At 43.3% G+C, this 18,625-nt stretch overlaps 2 protein-coding genes across 2 annotated transcripts in view; one reads left to right on the top strand and one right to left on the bottom strand.

Annotated features, from left to right (window-relative positions):
- Window positions 1-115, bottom strand: part of acsl3a (acyl-CoA synthetase long chain family member 3a) — a 32,327-nt gene extending 32,212 nt beyond the window's left edge. Inside the window, exon 1 of the mRNA XM_080506727.1 lies at window positions 10-115. The gene's annotated coding sequence lies outside the window, so the exon portion shown is untranslated. The remainder of the gene's footprint in view (window positions 1-9) is intronic.
- Window positions 116-2,229: 2,114 nt separating this feature from the next.
- On the top strand, window positions 2,230-18,202 carry farsb (phenylalanyl-tRNA synthetase subunit beta). The gene is made up of 18 exons (XM_080513905.1): window positions 2,230-2,320; window positions 3,274-3,329; window positions 3,483-3,637; window positions 4,827-4,899; window positions 4,996-5,111; window positions 6,033-6,183; window positions 6,270-6,378; window positions 6,759-6,829; window positions 6,913-6,974; window positions 7,282-7,333; window positions 7,691-7,752; window positions 8,350-8,557; window positions 8,640-8,720; window positions 8,804-8,896; window positions 9,677-9,794; window positions 10,052-10,204; window positions 16,664-16,811; window positions 17,188-18,202. Exons 1-18 carry the CDS (start codon window positions 2,263-2,265, stop codon window positions 17,966-17,968), a joined length of 2,547 nt encoding a protein of 848 aa, XP_080370031.1. The 5' UTR covers window positions 2,230-2,262; the 3' UTR covers window positions 17,969-18,202.
- Window positions 18,203-18,625: the final 423 nt, after the last annotated feature.

Raw genomic sequence — 18,625 nt, 5'->3', positions numbered from 1 at the left:
GAGACTCACCTGGTGCGCGTGTAGAGGTGGTGGGGCGGTCAGGGGTGCGTGCAGTGTCCCGTTACAACCGAGTAGAAGCGCTTCAGACCCCCACCGTGACTCACGGCCATCCACCGGCTCCCGGTTTCGACTGACGCGGCTCGTGCTTCGCGACGCAAGGCGTAGCGTCACGTCGCGCGTTGCTATGGATGATGGATGCGTGCTCGCGCGGCAGGGCGGGTCAGGGTGGGGAGGGGGGGGATTCCCTCCCAGCGCTATGATTGGACTCGCAGAGGTGGTGCGTGCGAGGGGCCGGACCTCGAGCCTGCTGGATGGGTTACTGGTCACGAGGAGCCAGAATCCGTGCGCATGACACACACACATTGTTGATTTCATTTCTCAGTCTTTAAAATACGTTGTTGTTTTTTTTTAATTAGGTGTTATTTTTTCAGTTGTATGTTTAATGTTTTCAGATTAGGATCTTATTTTTTTCACATTCAAATCCTGTTTTCAAGTTTGTTTGTTTTTCACTGTCAAAAACTTTTCTTCACTTTCAAATCATATTTTTTCAGGTTCAAACTTTTGGCCCTGTTCTGGTGTGGGGGCGTGGCTTCCACTGAGAAGGGGGTGGGATCATTGGGGTTGTGAGTGACAGGGTTGCAAAGAAAGCTCAGGACGTTCCCTGATTGTGTTCCCTTCAATGAGATTCGAAGTAAGCACATATAAACATTGTTAAAAAGGACAGCTGATGAGGACTGACGTTTGAGATGAAGACTTTAAGAACATTAACAGCAGCTGGTACTATGAAGCCAGTTCACACAAAACGTATACTTACTTGCTGCATTGACACCTAAAACGTTGTTTCTTTAAGTATGGATGTTAAAATTAGCAATCTGTAATATTCAAGTGTTTTTATTCATTGACAATTGCTAAGATTTGTCCAAACGAGCCTGTAAAAGTGATACATCTCCTCAGCCTAACTTTATTTACAGCTAACTGGTGAATACAGTGTATATAGAGAGTATTGAGTTACATCTTTCAAAGTACCAACTGTTCCTGAAGGCAACAATCTGCAACCCTGTCACTCACAATCCCACACATGATCCCACCTCCTTCTCAGTGGAAGCCACGCCCCCACACCAGAACAAGGCCAAAAGTTTGAACCTTAAAAAATACCATTTGAAAGTGAAGGAAAGTTTTGTAAGTGAAAAGAAAAATCTTAAAACATTAAACCTGCAACTGAAAAAAATAAAACCTACATTTAAAAGAATATATTTAAGACTGAAACATTAAAATAAAGGATTTTATAAAATATAATAAAAAATTCATGAAATGTCAGTGAAACGATCAGTGGTCATAATATTATGGCTAATCTGTGCACTGGTTCTACTATGTCTTCCAGATTTATAAATATAGCAAGAAAGAAAATCATGGGAAATTCTTGAATGAGAAATTATTGTAGCAAAGTAAGGAAAAAATAATGAGCTGACTCCATCCCGTTCATATAATATTATAGTCCTCCATTCAGTTATTCAAATAGGAGAATATGGTTAATTCATTGTTTCATGGTGGGAATGTGTCTGGCGTCAGTTTATCCACTTAGCAGTCAGATGACTCTCGGACATTCTTGCAGATTTGTTATCTAAGCAGCATCCGTTTTTAAGCTGTCACACAGAAATCATAAGACTTCCATCTCAAAATGTCACCACCAAACATGAATGGAACATTCAACAGACTTGACCTTTCCTGTAAATATGTGGAGCGTCTTACTGGATAAAACACCCAGAGGAATGGTAGATGTCACGAAAATAGTGAGGAGCGCTCTCTCTCTCTCTCTCTCTCTCTCTCTCTCTCTCTCTCTCTGTCGCTGTCATCCTGAGCCGCATCATCTTTCATTATTTCATTAATTTCTGTGAATTGTTCAGTTATTGTTTTCTCCAAACTTTTTTGGACAGAAATCTTTACTGACCATCCATCCATCCATCCATCCATCCATCCATCCATTCATAATTATCCATAGGGAACATGCAAATGTGCATTTACAATGATAACAGGAACAGACTCTGACTTCGCTACTAATTACACAATTAATATATATTTTAAGAAATATATATATAGATTATAATATGATTTGGTTCTAGCGACAAACTTAATGCTTAAAACGAATATTTTTATGGAAATTATAAAAGTGTATTTCTGAGCGGGCATCGCTGCAGACAGCCTGCTTGCCACCGGAAGGGTCCTTTTCCACGGGGCTAAGCTGGATGAGCATCAGCAGCTAACATGCCGACTGTCGGAGTGAACAGAGATCTTCTCTTCAAAGCTTTGGGAAGAACTTACAGTAAGTATTATCTACTTTATTTTTAAATGTGGACTTTCTGTCCATTCCTCCCTTTTACTCTTATATGCAGAGAACATCACAGGGCTGTTTTAACTGAATGCCTCAGTGTTGGCATGCTAGCAGCTAACCAGCTCTGACTCCAATTCAGACTTTTTTGAATGAAATTGAAACTTAGGTGCTGCCACATTTTATAGAATATTCTTCTGAGAATAATCTATGTCGGCTTGTGGTGAGGAATAGATGGAGTCCTGATATGTGTTGGATGTCAGGGTGGTTGCATCATTTCCTGTGGCTGCTGTCATTTAAACGTGAGTGACAGGAGAATAGATCATCAGAGTTCAGAATATCTTCACGCATAACCTGCAAATAGATCAATAATATGAACACAATATTTTATTGCGATTCGTTTAGAGATGGTTTGGGTGCGATAGCCACCTCCCAACGTCTATTTTAACATTGTAGATGCAACTCTGACAGTCTTACACTGTGATGCATCCATCTGGTCTTTATGCACTGTCACATTTAATCATTTCTCAAGCTTGTTGTGGGATTTAGGTCTAAACTCAATTATGGACACTTTAGTATACAGTCATGCCTTTGTGTTGTTGGCCTTGAACTTTTCTTCACTTTGTCCGTCAAAGATCCAAAAACTTCTGTTGAAATTACAATTTGTTGCCCTGGCCTGCTCAAAGGTTTTGGATGGTTTTAGACTTTATACCTCCAGACTCTGATCATCTCTGAACATTCTTGGGTCATTCATGGATTGAATGCAGAGAACTCAAGAATTCCCCTCATGGGTTAATAAAGTATTTTTATTGTATTGTATTCTTTAGCATCACTTCAATTGGTTTTAGTTTTAGATTACTTGGTTTGCTTTTATTTATAAGGTTATTTTAAATCATATTCCTTCAAATTAGAATACTTGGTAACATATTTGTTTTCTTTTGTTTTAGCTGATGAGGAGTTTGACGAGCTGTGCTTCGAGTTCGGGCTGGAGCTGGATGAAATTGTAAGTGACATTCATCAGCGTTTCTTCTTTAATCGTTTAGTCTCATTTAGTCCACGTGTCAATAAATACAACACAGTGGTTGTCCAGTCGGTGAATCTTCTTTGGAGCTTCTGCCACACATGCAGAAACCTCTCGTCTGTGTCTCCACGGTAGACATCGGAGAAGGAGATCATCAGCAGGGAGCAGGGCGGCACCAAGGCTGCGGGAGCTTCCGATGTCATCCTGTACAAGATCGACGTGCCTGCTAACCGCTACGACCTGTTGTGTCTGGAGGGGCTGGTCCGCGGACTGCAGGTCTTCAAGAATAAGTGAGTCATGTTGGAAGACGTGCTAATATGCAACCAACTCAACCGGTCTCTTGATTTTGTACTACCGGTACTATAAGTTTGGAACAATGCCTTTACTTTAGTGCTATCTTTTCTCTTCCTGCTTAACCCTCTGATGACGAGACTACTGCAGAATACAGTAAAGGCAGGGCAAATGTATTTCTATCGCACCATTCAGACACAAGGTAATTGACAGTGCTTTACAAGGAAATACATGAAAACAAGACAATTAAGACTCTATAGTGATAAAGATTATAATATAAGAAAGGCATAAAAAAGAGACTAAATAAAGTTAAGGCTTTATTATGATTAAGTTAAATACAATTTCCTGTTTATTGGAAAACCTGTGCAAATAATAATGTTTGAAGCCCTCCTTAGAAGGAAGTGAATGTGTCAGTCCTCAGGTGTTCAGGAAGTTTCATATTCTACCAGTAAATCAGAGAAGTATTTAGGCCCGGGACCATTGAACGCTTTATAGAGCACAAGTAAGATTTTGAAGTCCTTTGACACACAGGCAGCCAGCGCAGAGATTCAAGCTCGGGTGTAATGTGATCTGCCATTTTTGTGTTGGGGAGAACTCATGAACTGCAGTTGTCTGGCGTATTTCTGACTGTAAATACACCATTACCATAATCTAGCCTACTAGAAAAGAATGCATGAACAAGTAACTTAAAACAAATAAAACCTGCACATTTGACCAGTCAGACTCCAGACCTGATTCAAACAGAGATGCTGTGGCGTGAACTCAGGAGACGCATTCAAAGTAGATCTCCTTATAATCTGAGCCGAAGCAGGTTTATGAGGAGGAAAAGTAAAAATCCTGATCCACTGGATGAAGTTGTTCAGTTTATTGCTGCCAGAGGAGGCAGAAGCAGCTGTTAAATCCACGTTTTAATTTCTTTTTCCAGACACTCACTGAATGTTTTATGAAGATTAAAAATGTGATAATAGCTTGTGTGGTATTAGGTTTAGTGTTTGATGTGGATCAGATCACATTTTCTGATGAATTCATGCAAAAACTAAGAAACTGAAAATCATTCATGACACTTTTCTTGTGACTGTTTGCAGTGATACATTGTTAAAGTCCATCCCCATAGCGTCTTGCAAGAATATTAATAAATACTTTGTGCTGTCTTGCTTCAGCATTGTCACGGATTTAATTATGTTTCAGACTCGAGGCGCCTCGCTACAGACGTGTTCGCCCGGCGAGCGGGGAGCCTCAGAAGCTGGTCATCACGAAGGAGGTGAGTGCGAATGTCGAATTCCGTCACTGTGAAGAAGCAGCTCGTGGCAGGCAGCCATCTCGAGTGGGTTCTGTTTTTTTTTTTTTTTTTTTGCAGACGGCTGCAGTGCGACCACACGCCGTGGCTGCGGTGCTGAGGAACATCACTTTCACGCAGGAGCGCTACGACAGTTTCATTGAGCTGCAGGAGAAGCTGCACCAGAACATCTGCAGGTCAGAGCACAGAAAAGACACAACGATCAGACAAGTTGTTGCCTTACTTCCATAACGAGTGACACAGTGGCACGTTTCGCTTAGTTATTCCAGGTGGTGCCGCTCAGTTACCTGACTTTTAATACCAACCAGTGGTTTCAAGATATTGCCAACACATATTAACAATTGATTACAAAATGAAAAAAAAACAACAACATTTTCAAGTGGAAAATGTAAAACATTTGTTGTGTTTCGGGTGCTAGGAGCCACTAAAAACACAACTATTTGTAAATGGGTTCCAAGGGGAAGCTTTTGACTATAATCAGGCTTTTCTCCAAGAATCCAATTAAAAATTAAAGGAATAATAGTTTTCTTTTTTTTTTAAATAATGAATACGTAGTTGTAACATGTGATCTAATATGGCCACAGGTGTCTACATACCCATGCCACTTAACTCTCTCATTAGTACAAAATGTTTCTGTTGTTTCTGAAACTTTATGATTTATATTTTTTTCCCAACTTGATAAATTAACACAGAAAAGTTGCCTACTGTTATCATCAAATAGAATAATGGAATAATGCACAGATTACAACGGATGACTCAAAGTATAATATCCACAGTTCCTGAAAGACTTTGGCTTTCTTGATTTTCCCAGTATTCCTCCTCTTTGACCTCTTGAAGTTGCAGTGTAAAAGTCTTGTGAATCAAGATGATGTATTTAAGCAGCTTTTTTACTCGCTACCGTAATCATCCTCAGAAGGTTTGTGTTTCTTTCACACAGACCTTCGGGGCATTTTCCAAGGTACATTGAGACAAAAGCAGCCTGCAGATGTAAATGTCTACTATGACTTATTGAAGTGAAAGTTTCTTACAGTCATTCAAAGATGTGGTCCTTTTACACATCTGAATGTCACTCAGTTTGAGTTGAATGGTCTTTGCAGGAAGAGGAGCCTTGTGGCCATCGGCACCCACGACCTGGACACCATCTCTGGTCCTTTCACCTACACAGCCAAACCGCCCGGAGACATCTGCTTCAAGCCTCTGAACCAGACCAAAGAGTACACCGCCACGCAGCTCATGAGCCTCTACAAGGTGATGCATTGTTAGTGTGACCAGCTGACTGTGTCTTCGGGTACATTTGTAGTTACTGGGTGTTTGTTTCTCGTGGCCTCTTGCAGTCAGACAGCCACTTGAAGCATTATCTCCACATCATTGAAGACAAGCCGGCATACCCCGTCATCTATGACAGCAACGGCGTCGTTCTGTCGATGCCTCCAATCATCAATGGTGAGAACCGCACTCCCTTTTTCCCCCCTCTCTTTTCAAATACTGCAGATATTTCCGTTTTTCTTCATCAAGTGTTTATATGAGGAAGGTAAACTTATGGTAGACATCCGTTAAAGCATCAGCGTGATAGGAAATCACTTCTGAACATTCATGCCTCGACTTCCTCTTTCAAAAACAAAATGTTCTGATTCAAGTTAAAAGCCCTCAAGCTTTTCTAGTCTCCAACCTGCTGTGCTCGAGCCACACATAAATTAAAGCTGTGTCTTATTTTTATTTTATTTACGTACCAGACTCGTTTCCAGAAAGACTTATCTCCTGGCTGAAAATGGGCTTAATAGAATATGTATGTGTGTAGTATGTGATGTATTTCTGTGTTTCAGGGGACCACTCAAAAATCACCCTGCAGACAAAGAACGTGTTCATCGAGTGCACGGCGACAGACATGACCAAGGTACAACCCAGTTCAGAAAGAAAGCAGGAATCCTGTGTAATCACTGATGAATCAGAGCTGACTCTCGGCCTTGTTCCCTCTAGGCAAAGATTGTGTTGGACATGATGGTAACCATGTTCTGCGAGTACTGCTCACAGCCTTTCACGTAAGTAATCACATAGTGTTTGCCAGTACCTTCCGTTTGGAGAGTGGCAGTCACACCGATTCAATTAATCCAGAGGTGTCAAACACATTTCAGTTCTTGTTCCACATACAAATCCATTTTATCTTGAGTGGGCCAGACCTGTAAAATTGTCCCATGATAATGTTTAAATTAAAAATGTAAACATTTTTCTTTGTTGCAGTGCAGAGTATACTACATGTGTGTTACACTGATATTTTAAACTAGAATAAAGTTTAGACATTAAACTTTACACACAGTCAATGTGATTTTTCCTGTCCTTGTGTTTCAGGGTGGAGGAAGCCGAAGTCGTGTACCCAGACGGAAAGACCTTCTTGTATCCGGTACTCCTTCCACTACATCCTCTCTTTCGTCTTTACTTTAATGTATCTTAGTTTACTTTAATCTACACGTTGTGTTTGCATAATCATTTCAGAAACGTTTCACATTGACACAGCAACGTTTTATACACAATGTCCCGTTTCCACAGAAACGGCAGAAATTCTGAGGATAGTGTAGTTTTCAGGTAGTGCCACTAGTGGGTGCAATTGTTTGTTTTTGTAATGAAACCACACGTACACCCAGAAAACCATATGCTATAAACATTAATAATGGTGACCACACGGACATGCTTATGAAAACATTGTGATAAAGAAGGGGGCCTGAGTCTGTGCTCATCTGTTTCCTCCTTGCTGCTGCAGGAGCTGCCCTACAGGAAGGAGAAGCTCTCCAGCGACTTCATCAACCGAAAAGTCGGCATCAAGTAAGACCGAAAAATATGGCTGCACATGGTTTTAGTGTGGAAACCGATACGAGAGTGTGTTTAAAAGGGTTTAACTCTTTTTGTTAAACAACTTTACAAGATTACTCTGTAGTTATTAGCCGCTCGAATTCAAGTACTGTATTACTCTGACATCAAGTAACCTACTCTTTACTTTTACTTGATTAATATTATGCGAAAGTAACAATGCTTTTACTTGAGTGATTTTTTTGAGGACTGCTTATTTCAAGTTAAACATTTTTGAACGAAGCCTTCATTATTATCTTTAGTGTCTCAATACATGTATAGCTCATTTCAGCATATCTGCATCGTACAATATCTGAGTTGTAATTAATAATGTCGTTTTTTTCCTCCCCCTCAATTGTGAACAAGTATCTCGCAGTGGACAATGTCCTTGTCTTCCTGAGACATTTTAAGGTCTATATAAAAGGTTTAGAATCAGTTGACCATCGCCTGTATTTGTTTTCAGTTTGGATGTCCTCTCCTGTCTCACAGTATCGGCTCTTTCTGCCCCCCCTGGGCATCGGAACGAATGAAATTAAATGGACTGACGTCATTTTTTCCCTTCTCTCTCCGCAGCGAGTCAACAGAGAAGATCGCTCAGCTGCTCACCAGGATGTGCCTGCTCTCCCAAGCCACCGGGGTGGGCGACGAGATCGAGGTGGAGATCCCGCCCACGCGCTCGGACGTCATCCACGCCTGCGACATCATGGAGGACGCCGCCATCGCCTACGGTTTCAACAACATCACCCGGACCACGCCACGCACCTACACCGTAGCCAACCAGGTACTGCTTCTCCTCTGTGTCTGTTCGATTGTAGAATCCCAGGCAGAGCAGGGTTCTCATGGAATGTGCTCCGTGTGTTCAGTTTCCTCTTAACAAGCTGACTGAGCTTCTGAGGCAAGACCTCGCTGCTGCGGGATTCACTGAGGCGCTCAACTTTGCTCTGGTGAGACAAAATCAACACACAAAATGACAGCAATAGTTTGGATTTCACTCTCAAGACTTTTTTTTTTGTTCCTGTTCCTGTAGTGTTCTCAAGAAGATATAGCAGACAAGCTTGGGAAGAAGATCACAGAGACCAGGGCGGCTCATATTTCCAACCCCAAGACAGCAGAATTCCAGGTGACATAAAAGAGTCGCAGAAATATCAGCTCCCCATCCATCCATCCATCTTCTATATAAGCTTCATCCAGTTCAGGGTCAAAGGGTCAGAGTGTCTCAATTAAATATTATACATTACACAATATAACATGTATAATTGTTTTATATTGTGCTTTTTCATTGCTATTATTACATTGTAATTTATATAATATAACACGACTCGCCATCAGAAAGACTCTGTGGGAGCACTGAGCTTGTTTTTCATCTGGTGCTGATGGGAGACAGTGAAACTCGAAGCATGTTCCTTTTGTCCAGTCTACTATGCAAAGAACTGCGTCTCAACATCCACTTCCATGCCACAAATTCAAAGAGCTTCTTTGTGTTGGCAATTAAAAACAAATCTCTCAGTGCAGACACATTTGATAAGGTGGCAGCCTTCAATAACTGTTTCTTGTCTTTTGTGTTTATGTTTTGTTTTGTTTTTTAAGGGGTTGTCTTTTAAGGCAGGATGTTTGGTTTCAATATGGCGAAGCAGTTAGAAGGATTTCTTGACTTCTATTCAGTCACTACAATCGCGCAGTCTTGGTATTTTCTTTTAATGTAGATGCAAGAGGGCTACGACCCCTGCACTAAAATGAGTTTGACACTCCTAAATGATAACAGCTCTGTTCAACTACTGTGTTGATGAGCGCACGTCTCCCATGTCTCCCATTATTCATGTTCCCTCCACATGAGGGCTCTCTCTTTCTCCATATTAAATTAAGGCCATGCTTCCAACTGCTGTTGCTGCGCTCCCACCAGGTGGCGCGCACCACCCTGCTGCCAGGCCTGCTGAAGACAATCGCTGCCAACAGGAAAATGCCCCTTCCCCTCAAACTGTTTGAGGTCTCGGATGTTGTGCTGAAGGATGAAACCAAAGGTGAAAAACTTGTTTATTGGGCATTAATAATACCAGATTTCAATAAGAAACGCACTCAGTCACGATGTAGATATGATTGTCTTTATTGTTTCCTACCACATTCAGCTAAAGTATGGGTGTAATTCATAGTTGTAAATGTCCAACAATTGACACATTGACAGATGATTGATGGGAAGGTAATAAGTATCCGTGGCGTATCGGCCACTCGGCGGTCTCGACTTCTCTCACTCTCTCTCCTCCTTCCTCCCACCACACAGATGTCGGAGCGCGGAACAGCCGGCGTTTCTGCGCCGTCTACTACAACAAGAGCCCGGGCTTCGAAGTGATCCACGGCCTGCTGGACCGAACGATGCAGCTGCTGGAGGTGAAGCCGGCCCGCGGAGAGGGCTACCACATCCAGGCTGCGGACGGTGAGGGGAGGGGAGGGGAGGGGGGCAGTCACGCACACAACTCTGTTACAACCCATGGTAAATATCTCAAGGCTGAATCTATAGAGGGAGGAGAAAATCCCAGCAGCAGGTTTGATCCCATTTGATGGAGAGCATGTTTGTGTTCAAGCTGGCGATCAGAGGAATCTGGGTCATGCGAGGGTAAAAGGCAGGTTTTGTCCAGATTATGTAAATCCAGGCTGCGATGAGCAGTAACTCCATTATTGTTTGGAATCAGGGAGTAATGTAGAACAGTACATTTTCCATGGCGGTGTAAGAATCTGCAAACCGCGGACATCGCTCGTCCTCTGTCGTGTAACTTCGTTGCTGATTCATGACATCACGTTAAAACCTTTCTGAGTATGAGTACTCCCTGGTGTATTGGACCCCACCCTGGTATTGGTGATTCTCAGTCCATACTCTCCTGGAACTGGGTAGTTTTATAGTTGAGTCACCGTAATAATAATCCAACTTGGTCGTCTGTCAATGCAAATGCCGGTGTGCTCGTCATTGTTCATTTTTGTGTGTTATGGTGTGCTCGTATGGGTCTGTAGTTTCATTACAAAAACCAATAGTGACTCCTGGCCCTGCATGAAAACAACATACTTTTCACCGTTTCTGTGTTAATGCGAAAGTTTTCTAAAAGAAAAACTCAGAAGTTATGCGTTTTTAAGTGAAATGTTGCATAACTAAGGCCTTAAACACTGAGCCATGAGTAGATTCTGCTTATTTTAATATAGAACTAGTAAAAAGTTTCATGTTGGTTTGGTTTGTTCGATCTCAGTCTGCTCAAACTAATCAGTTCAGTCTGTAGATTTTTTGGACGTAAAATAAAAATTTAAGATGTACATCCCTTTCAGTTCTGTTAGTAATAAATAAATCTAAATCTCCAAAGACCAAAACACAACATTTACAAAAAAAAAGAAAGAAAAAAGGTCAAATATAGTCAGTGTAACATGTCCCAGTACATCTATAACCAGGTTAAGAGAAATAAAGCAGTAGTGTGCGTACACTTCGCTTCCTTTCTTCCTTTCTTTGCATCTGCTGCTGTTCATACGTCATCTCATTCTCTGCTTCTGAAAAAGAAAATATAGAAAACAGACACAAGATAAATAAATCATGTATTTAAGTAAGAGCTACCATTGGAAAATGCTTTTTGTAGGGTTGTGATTTTATTTAGTTTGGTTATTAAAAGATGATTTATAAATTCCCAGATGGATAATACAATGAACCTAATGAAGGAAATCTAATGTAACAGGATTCTCTTGTTCTCAGATGTCAATCTTTATTGGTTACAGGTGTTTTTCTTGTCCACTGTATCTTTAGGGTTGACTGTAAGTTCCCCATAAAGTATCTCCTTGTTAACGCTACCAATCTACACATTTTTGTGATGGATTAAACGGCTGCGCACCACAAATTTGAACATTTTGACTTGTTGACAAACGTATCACTTCTTGTTACATCACAAGTGTGTTCCAGACGTTTCTGTCATCTTCTCAGTCTTTACGACTGTAAGAGAACATCAGTTTGAAAGCTTTCCTTACACTTTGTGGCCAACCGTCTGCTTCTCTTTAAACGTTGTCCTGCTCTACATCGAAATGCAGCAGTTGGATAGCAACGTGGACTAAATCAGTGTAACACTACTATTTGTCCTTTTTGAAACCGTATAGCATTGATGTGACGCATACCTGTAGTCATTTTTTCTCCCAAAAAAATCAAAAGCTTTCTCTCTGCATTCAAATTTCATCTGTTCTGGACCATTAAGTGGTCCAGTCCAGAGCGCCTGTGACATGAATTAAATGAGTTGCCTCAGCCTTCCTCGTCTGTTAAGACCCGTTGACCTTAATGCGGAGAAGCTTTAAACTGCTGCTTCGTTGACTCTTTTGCAGACTGGTTTCGTGAGGTGGTGATGACAAGTGGTTGGCTCGATGATGCGTGCAATGAAGTCGTCCGTTGGCAGATCGTGGAATGTTCGTCTTTCTGATGCAGGAGTTTGGTTCCTGCGAGATTAGTAATTGGAGTTCGACTTGTGCGTGTGAAGTCTTTCACAGGCTAATCGCTATGCCTTTCTGGCTCCTACTCTTCCCCACAGAGACTCGGTTTGGACTCGTCAGTCTTTTTCTTTTAGACCAGCCGCTTTCCCACAACACTCAATTTTCTCTACTTGGCTTTCATGCTCCAAGGTCACACTGTGGGATGTCAACCCGTACCTCCAATGGGCCGTTCAGACTGCTAATCAATGGGCTCGAGTATCGGTGAATGGGAGATGAGAGGAGGAGGAGGAGGAGGTGCAGGAGGCAGACGGGGAGGTGAAGAATAGATGAGATAAGACTTGAGAGTGCAGATAAAGAAGTGGTGGTGAGGGAAGCTGTGTCAGGAAGAGCGACAGATGGCGGTAGGCATCGCTAGAGAGTGAGACAGGCTGGCATACACAGCAGCCACCCTCAGGAGTGTGTGTGTGTGTGGGGGGGGACTCAGACCTGCCATCTGACTGGCAAACACTCAAAACAGAGCTGAGACACACATCCTCTCACAGTGGACTCTAATGCACATCCACTGGACACACACACACACCTGGGCCATGCACCATTAGCCTGACCCCCCCTCCCCCCTCATCCACCATCTCCTATGCACCCATATGTCAGCGTGTCCTTAACCCCATTACAAGGTCATGACCTCGGTCTAAGAGCCCACCTGATGCAGATGCACCTCCCCGGGAATGGGATTCATCACCAGAGCTCACAGCCGCTTCTGGGGAATACAGGCAGGACCCGGTTTCCGCCACTCAGCGGGGGGGGGGGGGGCATGAAATGATGAGTCAGGGGATTTGAAATATAGGAGAAGGAACACTTAAGGAACAGATGCACACGCTTTGCTTAACAACTGTGTCCAATCCAAGGCCTTGAACCATTTGTTAGCAAAAACATCGCCATCAGGTGAAGGCTTTTTTTCCCCCTATTTTGACCCGTCAATGAAAGTGAAATGAAGGCACCTATTGTAAGGTTGATATCATAAATCCATCATCAATCACTCCAGCCATCTTTTGGACTACTTCATCCAACTTGTAGTCACGGGGCATCCTGCAGGGTACTCCAACGGACACCAGACCATCACAGAGCAAACACAGACCCAAAATCTGGGACTCAAACCAGTGAGATGAGACTCTTAGCCACTGCAACCCCTTGTGACCCTACTCCATTAAATGTGACTTTTATTCCTTTTTTATGAATATCCATCAAAGAAATCTAATTCTCAATTATTTTGTGCCGTAAGAAGACGTTTCCTTTTGCTCAGATATGTTGTTGGTTTTGGAATCATCTGTTTGAACTGTGACACATGTGCCTGCCTGTATTGACTTCAGTTACTGATCATAACCTTAAATCTCGTATACAAGTTCTTCTAACTGAAGTAACAAATGATTGTTTAAAATCGGGCTTCCTCAAGGTTTGTGAACGAGAGAGTTGTTTCAACTGTGCCAAGTCATAAATGTTGAATGACTGAGTAATTAGACTTTCAAATCATGTTGTTTGCACTGACCACCTTTTCCCCAACACGTCTGGTGGCCTCCCAGGTGTTCACCGCTGATTTAAACTATGTAGATTAGGACTGTCTAAACCCTAGAACTCATTGTTGGAAGTCAGTGCTACTAATGATGATTTCCTGGTTGTGAAACGGCTGCATGGTCGATGATGAATCTGCTTCAATCGGTTTAGTGACTGCTTCATTAAGAGCGTGTGTGAAGCCCAGTGAATGTAGTAATAGACCCTGTGGCACAGCCGACGCGCTGCACTCCATGATGCATCGATCGACGTCTCCCCTTGTGCTGAGCGCTCTGCTGAAAGTTGGAAGCAGAGTGGGCGGAAAGTGGCCTGGCTCAAGTGTAGGATCTTCATTGACTGATTGGTTATTTAAGATGTGCCGGGGCTATTTATATAGTTGCCATGGCATCCCCCGCTTATGGTGCAAGTGGATGACGTGTGAACGGACGCAGGCACTTCACTTTTCCACCTATTTAATATCCTTAACCGGCGCAGAACAGGCAACTGTGAGAAATGCTAGAATTTCCCGACTTGAGAAGCCTCTTAGTGCACACACACACACACTTTGCTGTTAGGCCCACTTCTCAGTGCAATGCACTCTTATCCTTTACACACAGTTGTAATATTTACCTCGATGCCTTCGATATTTATAAAACACAAGATAAGAAATGCCACAAATGACTGTTTCCAGGTTTCCAACCCCACAAAGACGGTAAAAGAAGCCACACACTCGTACTGTAAAATCCAGGGCAACAGGGATGTTGCAGGCCTTCTTCCATAGTGATGAGTGAACATCTAAAGCAGTGGGCTCTGGAACATATTAGCAAGGCGGCGTGGGAAGAAGCGGTGCACCATGGGAGAGTGCCATGTCTGTGTGGGGCTGTTGTCATGGCAACCCCTGTATCTTGTCATCTTCTGACAAGCTCGCCTTTCTGTTGGTTCGCATGTTTGTTTTTTTTGAGCAAGTGAGCGAACGGTTTGACAGGAGCAGCTGTGGAGTGACGTGGCCTTTACTGCAGACTCCTGTCATACACCCAGTGAGAGAGAGCGGGAGGAATTAGCGGGAAATTGATTTAATGGTCTTTGACATTTAACCACATACAGTGTTGAGTTGATTAATATCAAACGATGAGATTCCAGTTCATCACAGTCCGTTACAGATCTATCGTTTTCCACTTTCCAGCTTTGGTTTTTCCTCTGTGAGCGTTGGAACAGTTATGGATCCGTTCAGAAGGGCCGATGCGGAAGGTAATTGCTGATAATGAACGTGGGTGAATAAAAGATCATGGGAGAGGAAGCGAGGTAATGCGGGATCGCCCACGCCGCTAACATTTGACTCATGAGCTGAGAAACACCGTCAGCTCTACAGTAAAACACACACAAACCATCCACCGGCGGCCTTTGAGCAGCAAACACGCGCCATCCAAAAAAAACGCAGAGATCACACAGATGGTGTGTTGGATAGTAACACGGCGGTCAGGAGGAGTTTGCCAGCACACTTTGAAGACTGTGAACAATCTTGTGGAGGTGATAATTGTTTTGAGAAAAGGGAGCTGCACTCATAAGAGCTTGTGAAGTGGCTCGACAGTCTTGAGATGCAGCACAAGCAGGAGTCGCTGCCAGCGCCAAGCACGAGCTGCCAGCTCCTGTATGTGTGGTCAAGAGCGGCTATAAACACGCCCGGGGAGGTTTTGACACAGTTGGACCATCTGACATTTGATCTTTGAAATTAGCAGAGTTTACGGCTTGACCAAGCTTCTGCTTCTGCTTCTTTTTCTCACGTAAATGTAACTTTCATGACTGACAGTTTGTTCCTCCAACTGTGCAAAAGTATTAACAAACTGATGTTCGGAATGTGTGGCATGCTTGTGAATCTTGTCTGTGATTAGACAGGATTGATGGGGATTGGATGTCTTCCTGGGGTTCAAGTGCTCTGCTTTAAAAAAAAAAAAAAAAAAAAAGTAAAGAAAATTCTATATATCATAAACAGTCAAAGATTTATGGTTATGAGACATACTTGTGGCACATCCTGTCAGCTGCGTTAGGGTGGGAGTAAAAGTGTCCAAATAAAGGTAGCTTTAAAAAGAAAAATGCATATGAAATACAGTTTTATAGGTATTCTTTCATTTAAACTTGTCAGTAATGCACGTGCAATGGTAAGTACATCCCATAAAATCGGCTCTCCATTTTCTGTACCCAGTCTCGTGTCTGTTCTGGCCCACGTAGCAAGAAAGGCAGTCTACTCTCTGTTTTCAGTTTCCTGGAGAGCTGCTGCAGAGAAATCCAATCACACAAACTCGCCTGCAATTTACAGCAAAATATAAAGCGGACAGGCATGTTTTTTGCATTGTTGGAGGAAATGAGAGGAAAACTTGCTCGTGCATACAGAGAACATGCAAACTCATCACAGAACAACCTGCAGATTCTCACCATCTTCATGTGAGGACACATACTCGTGTACAGAGGCTGACTGTTGACCTCTTTTTAATTATCTCTTATAACTATATAACTTTTTTACTATCTCTTTTATATTATCTCTCAATTAGTTTGAGTAAAGAAATCCACTGGAAGTGATGTTGAGTTCTAAAAGCTGTCTATTTGTCAAGAACAGACAGCCCCAGCAAATGAATCCAAATTGCAATATGTCTGATGGGAAATCCATATGAGGAGCAGGAACCCCCGTCTCTGTAGAAAGGGTGAAAGAAGCAACTTTTTTTTCTTTCTTTTTTTTAACGCTGCTACTGCGTATGTGCACTACGGCCGTAGTAAAATGCGTTTTCACTTGTAATCTGGCCCCAAGTGTTTTGTGTTCTTGATTATTATCATTACAGATTCTTAGATGAACATGAAACCGGATTGTCTTCTCCCCAACTGAGAACCCGTTTCCCTTTTTGTTTTTCAGATTCTATCTTTTTCCCTGGAAGATGTGCCGAGATCTTGGTCCGTGGAAAGAGCGTGGGGCGGCTGGGAGTCCTCCACCCAGACGTCGTCACCCGCTTCGAGTTGACCATGCCCTGTTCCGCCCTGGAGATGGACATCGAGCCTTTCCTGTGATTTTACATTCCTTAATCTAAACCAATGCTTACCATTTTCCATTCTCCCCATCAAAATAAACACAACAAACATTTGTAACATAATATGAGGACTTAATTTTCTTGTCCATTTGGTGCATGACAAAAACTTTTAGGACAATCTATGCAGCATCACATGGAACTATTGTTTTTGGTGCTTATGGGGAAGAAGATTGCCTTTTCCAAAGTCAGAAGAATTAAAAGTTAAGATTCCCATTGTGATCGTGTGTGTCTGTGTGTGGGCTTGTGCTTGCATGCCTGGTCTTAATTTAGACTCCTTGTGCCTTGGGGTTAGTGCATGGTGATTAAACTCGGTGACTCATTACCTGTTGCTTTGTTGCCTTGGTTCTTCCAGTGGCCTCACTGCTGAAGCCCTCCTCACACACGACGTCCCCATGCAAGAAGTCATCAAGCACAAGTTCCCCCCCACGCGAGACGGGTCCGTGCAGACGCCGCTCCCTCGCCCGACCTCCACGAAAACCCTGTTCGGAGACGTGAGCACACAAGCGGGTCTGAAGGCGCTCAATGATTTCCTGGCCGACAAAAGCTACTTGGAGGGCTTTGTGGCGTCGCGAGCGGACGTCGCCGTGTTCGACGCCATCCCGACCCCGCCCCCGCCGACCCTCTGCCACCTCAGGCGCTGGTACAGTCACATTAAGTCCTTTGGGGCAGAAAGAGGAAATCTCCCATCATCCAAGAGCCAGTTCGTCCTCCCGGCTGCCCCGCTCGCCTCGGCAAACGATGACGACGGTGACGACGTTGACCTTTTTGGCTCGGACGACGAGGCCGAGAGCGCGGAGGCGGCTAAAATCAAAGAGCAGCGCCTTGCCGAGTACACGGCCAAGAAGGCCAACAAGCCGGCTCTCGTTGCCAAGTCCTCCATCCTGCTGGACGTCAAGCCCTGGGACGACGAGACGGACATGGCCAAGCTGGAGGAGTGCGTGCGCAGCGTCGGCATGGACGGGCTCCTGTGGGGGAAGTCCAAGCTGGTTGCAGTGGGCTACGGAATCAAGAAGCTCCAGATAGGGTGCGTGGTGGAGGACGACAAGGTGGGCACAGATCTGCTGGAGGAAGCCATCACCGGCTTCGAGGAATATGTTCAATCTGTTGACGTGGCTGCCTTCAATAAGATCTGAATCATCCAGACGGGGGATTAATTGACTGAATGGTACCATGTGAATGGTTCTGTGGTCTTTGCGCTGCATCATTGATGTGTGGAACATTATGTTCAGTAGCTATTTCATGATCTGGGTAATAGAACACAAGCTCAGGTGCGTTATGTTTAAAAAAAACAAGACTCGTCATTCTTTTGATACCATTACAAAAGATTGTCTCCTTTAGAAGTCGAATTAAAGCCATTCTAACTTTTCTCTCAGGGTGTGTGGTTCAGTTCTGTTGAATTATTGACAATTCAAAGGCAAATCATTGCGGCCGGTGGACTCCCGTAAGAAGACGAGATGCGCAGACAAGCCATCTCATAAATGAGGTCTGACAGGTGTTCCAGCATTCCTTCAAAGTCTACTGTAGCGAAGCGGCGTTAACTGTTTCATCCCCACACTGAGTAACTGAGCCAACATGGTGCAACAGATGGCTTTCTCTCCCCCCCCTGCTGCCTGATCGGGCTTTAAGCACAAAGACGGGCACTGCTGCAGTGAAGCCGCCGATCTTTCCGTTAAACAGGTTTTCACCTTATTTTTTTCTCTTTTCTTTCCTCCCCAGGCTGGTACTAGCTTGTCTGGTGGATTAAAATATGGAACACTTAATTAAAAAGGCTGCCTTCTTCACTGCTCAAA

Source organism: Blennius ocellaris, assembly GCF_963422515.1.
Source record: "Blennius ocellaris genome assembly, chromosome: 2".
Classification (NCBI taxonomy): domain Eukaryota; kingdom Metazoa; phylum Chordata; class Actinopteri; order Blenniiformes; family Blenniidae; genus Blennius; species Blennius ocellaris.
Note: the sequence above shows the minus strand (reverse complement) of the source record. Positions and strands in the feature narration are given on the sequence as shown.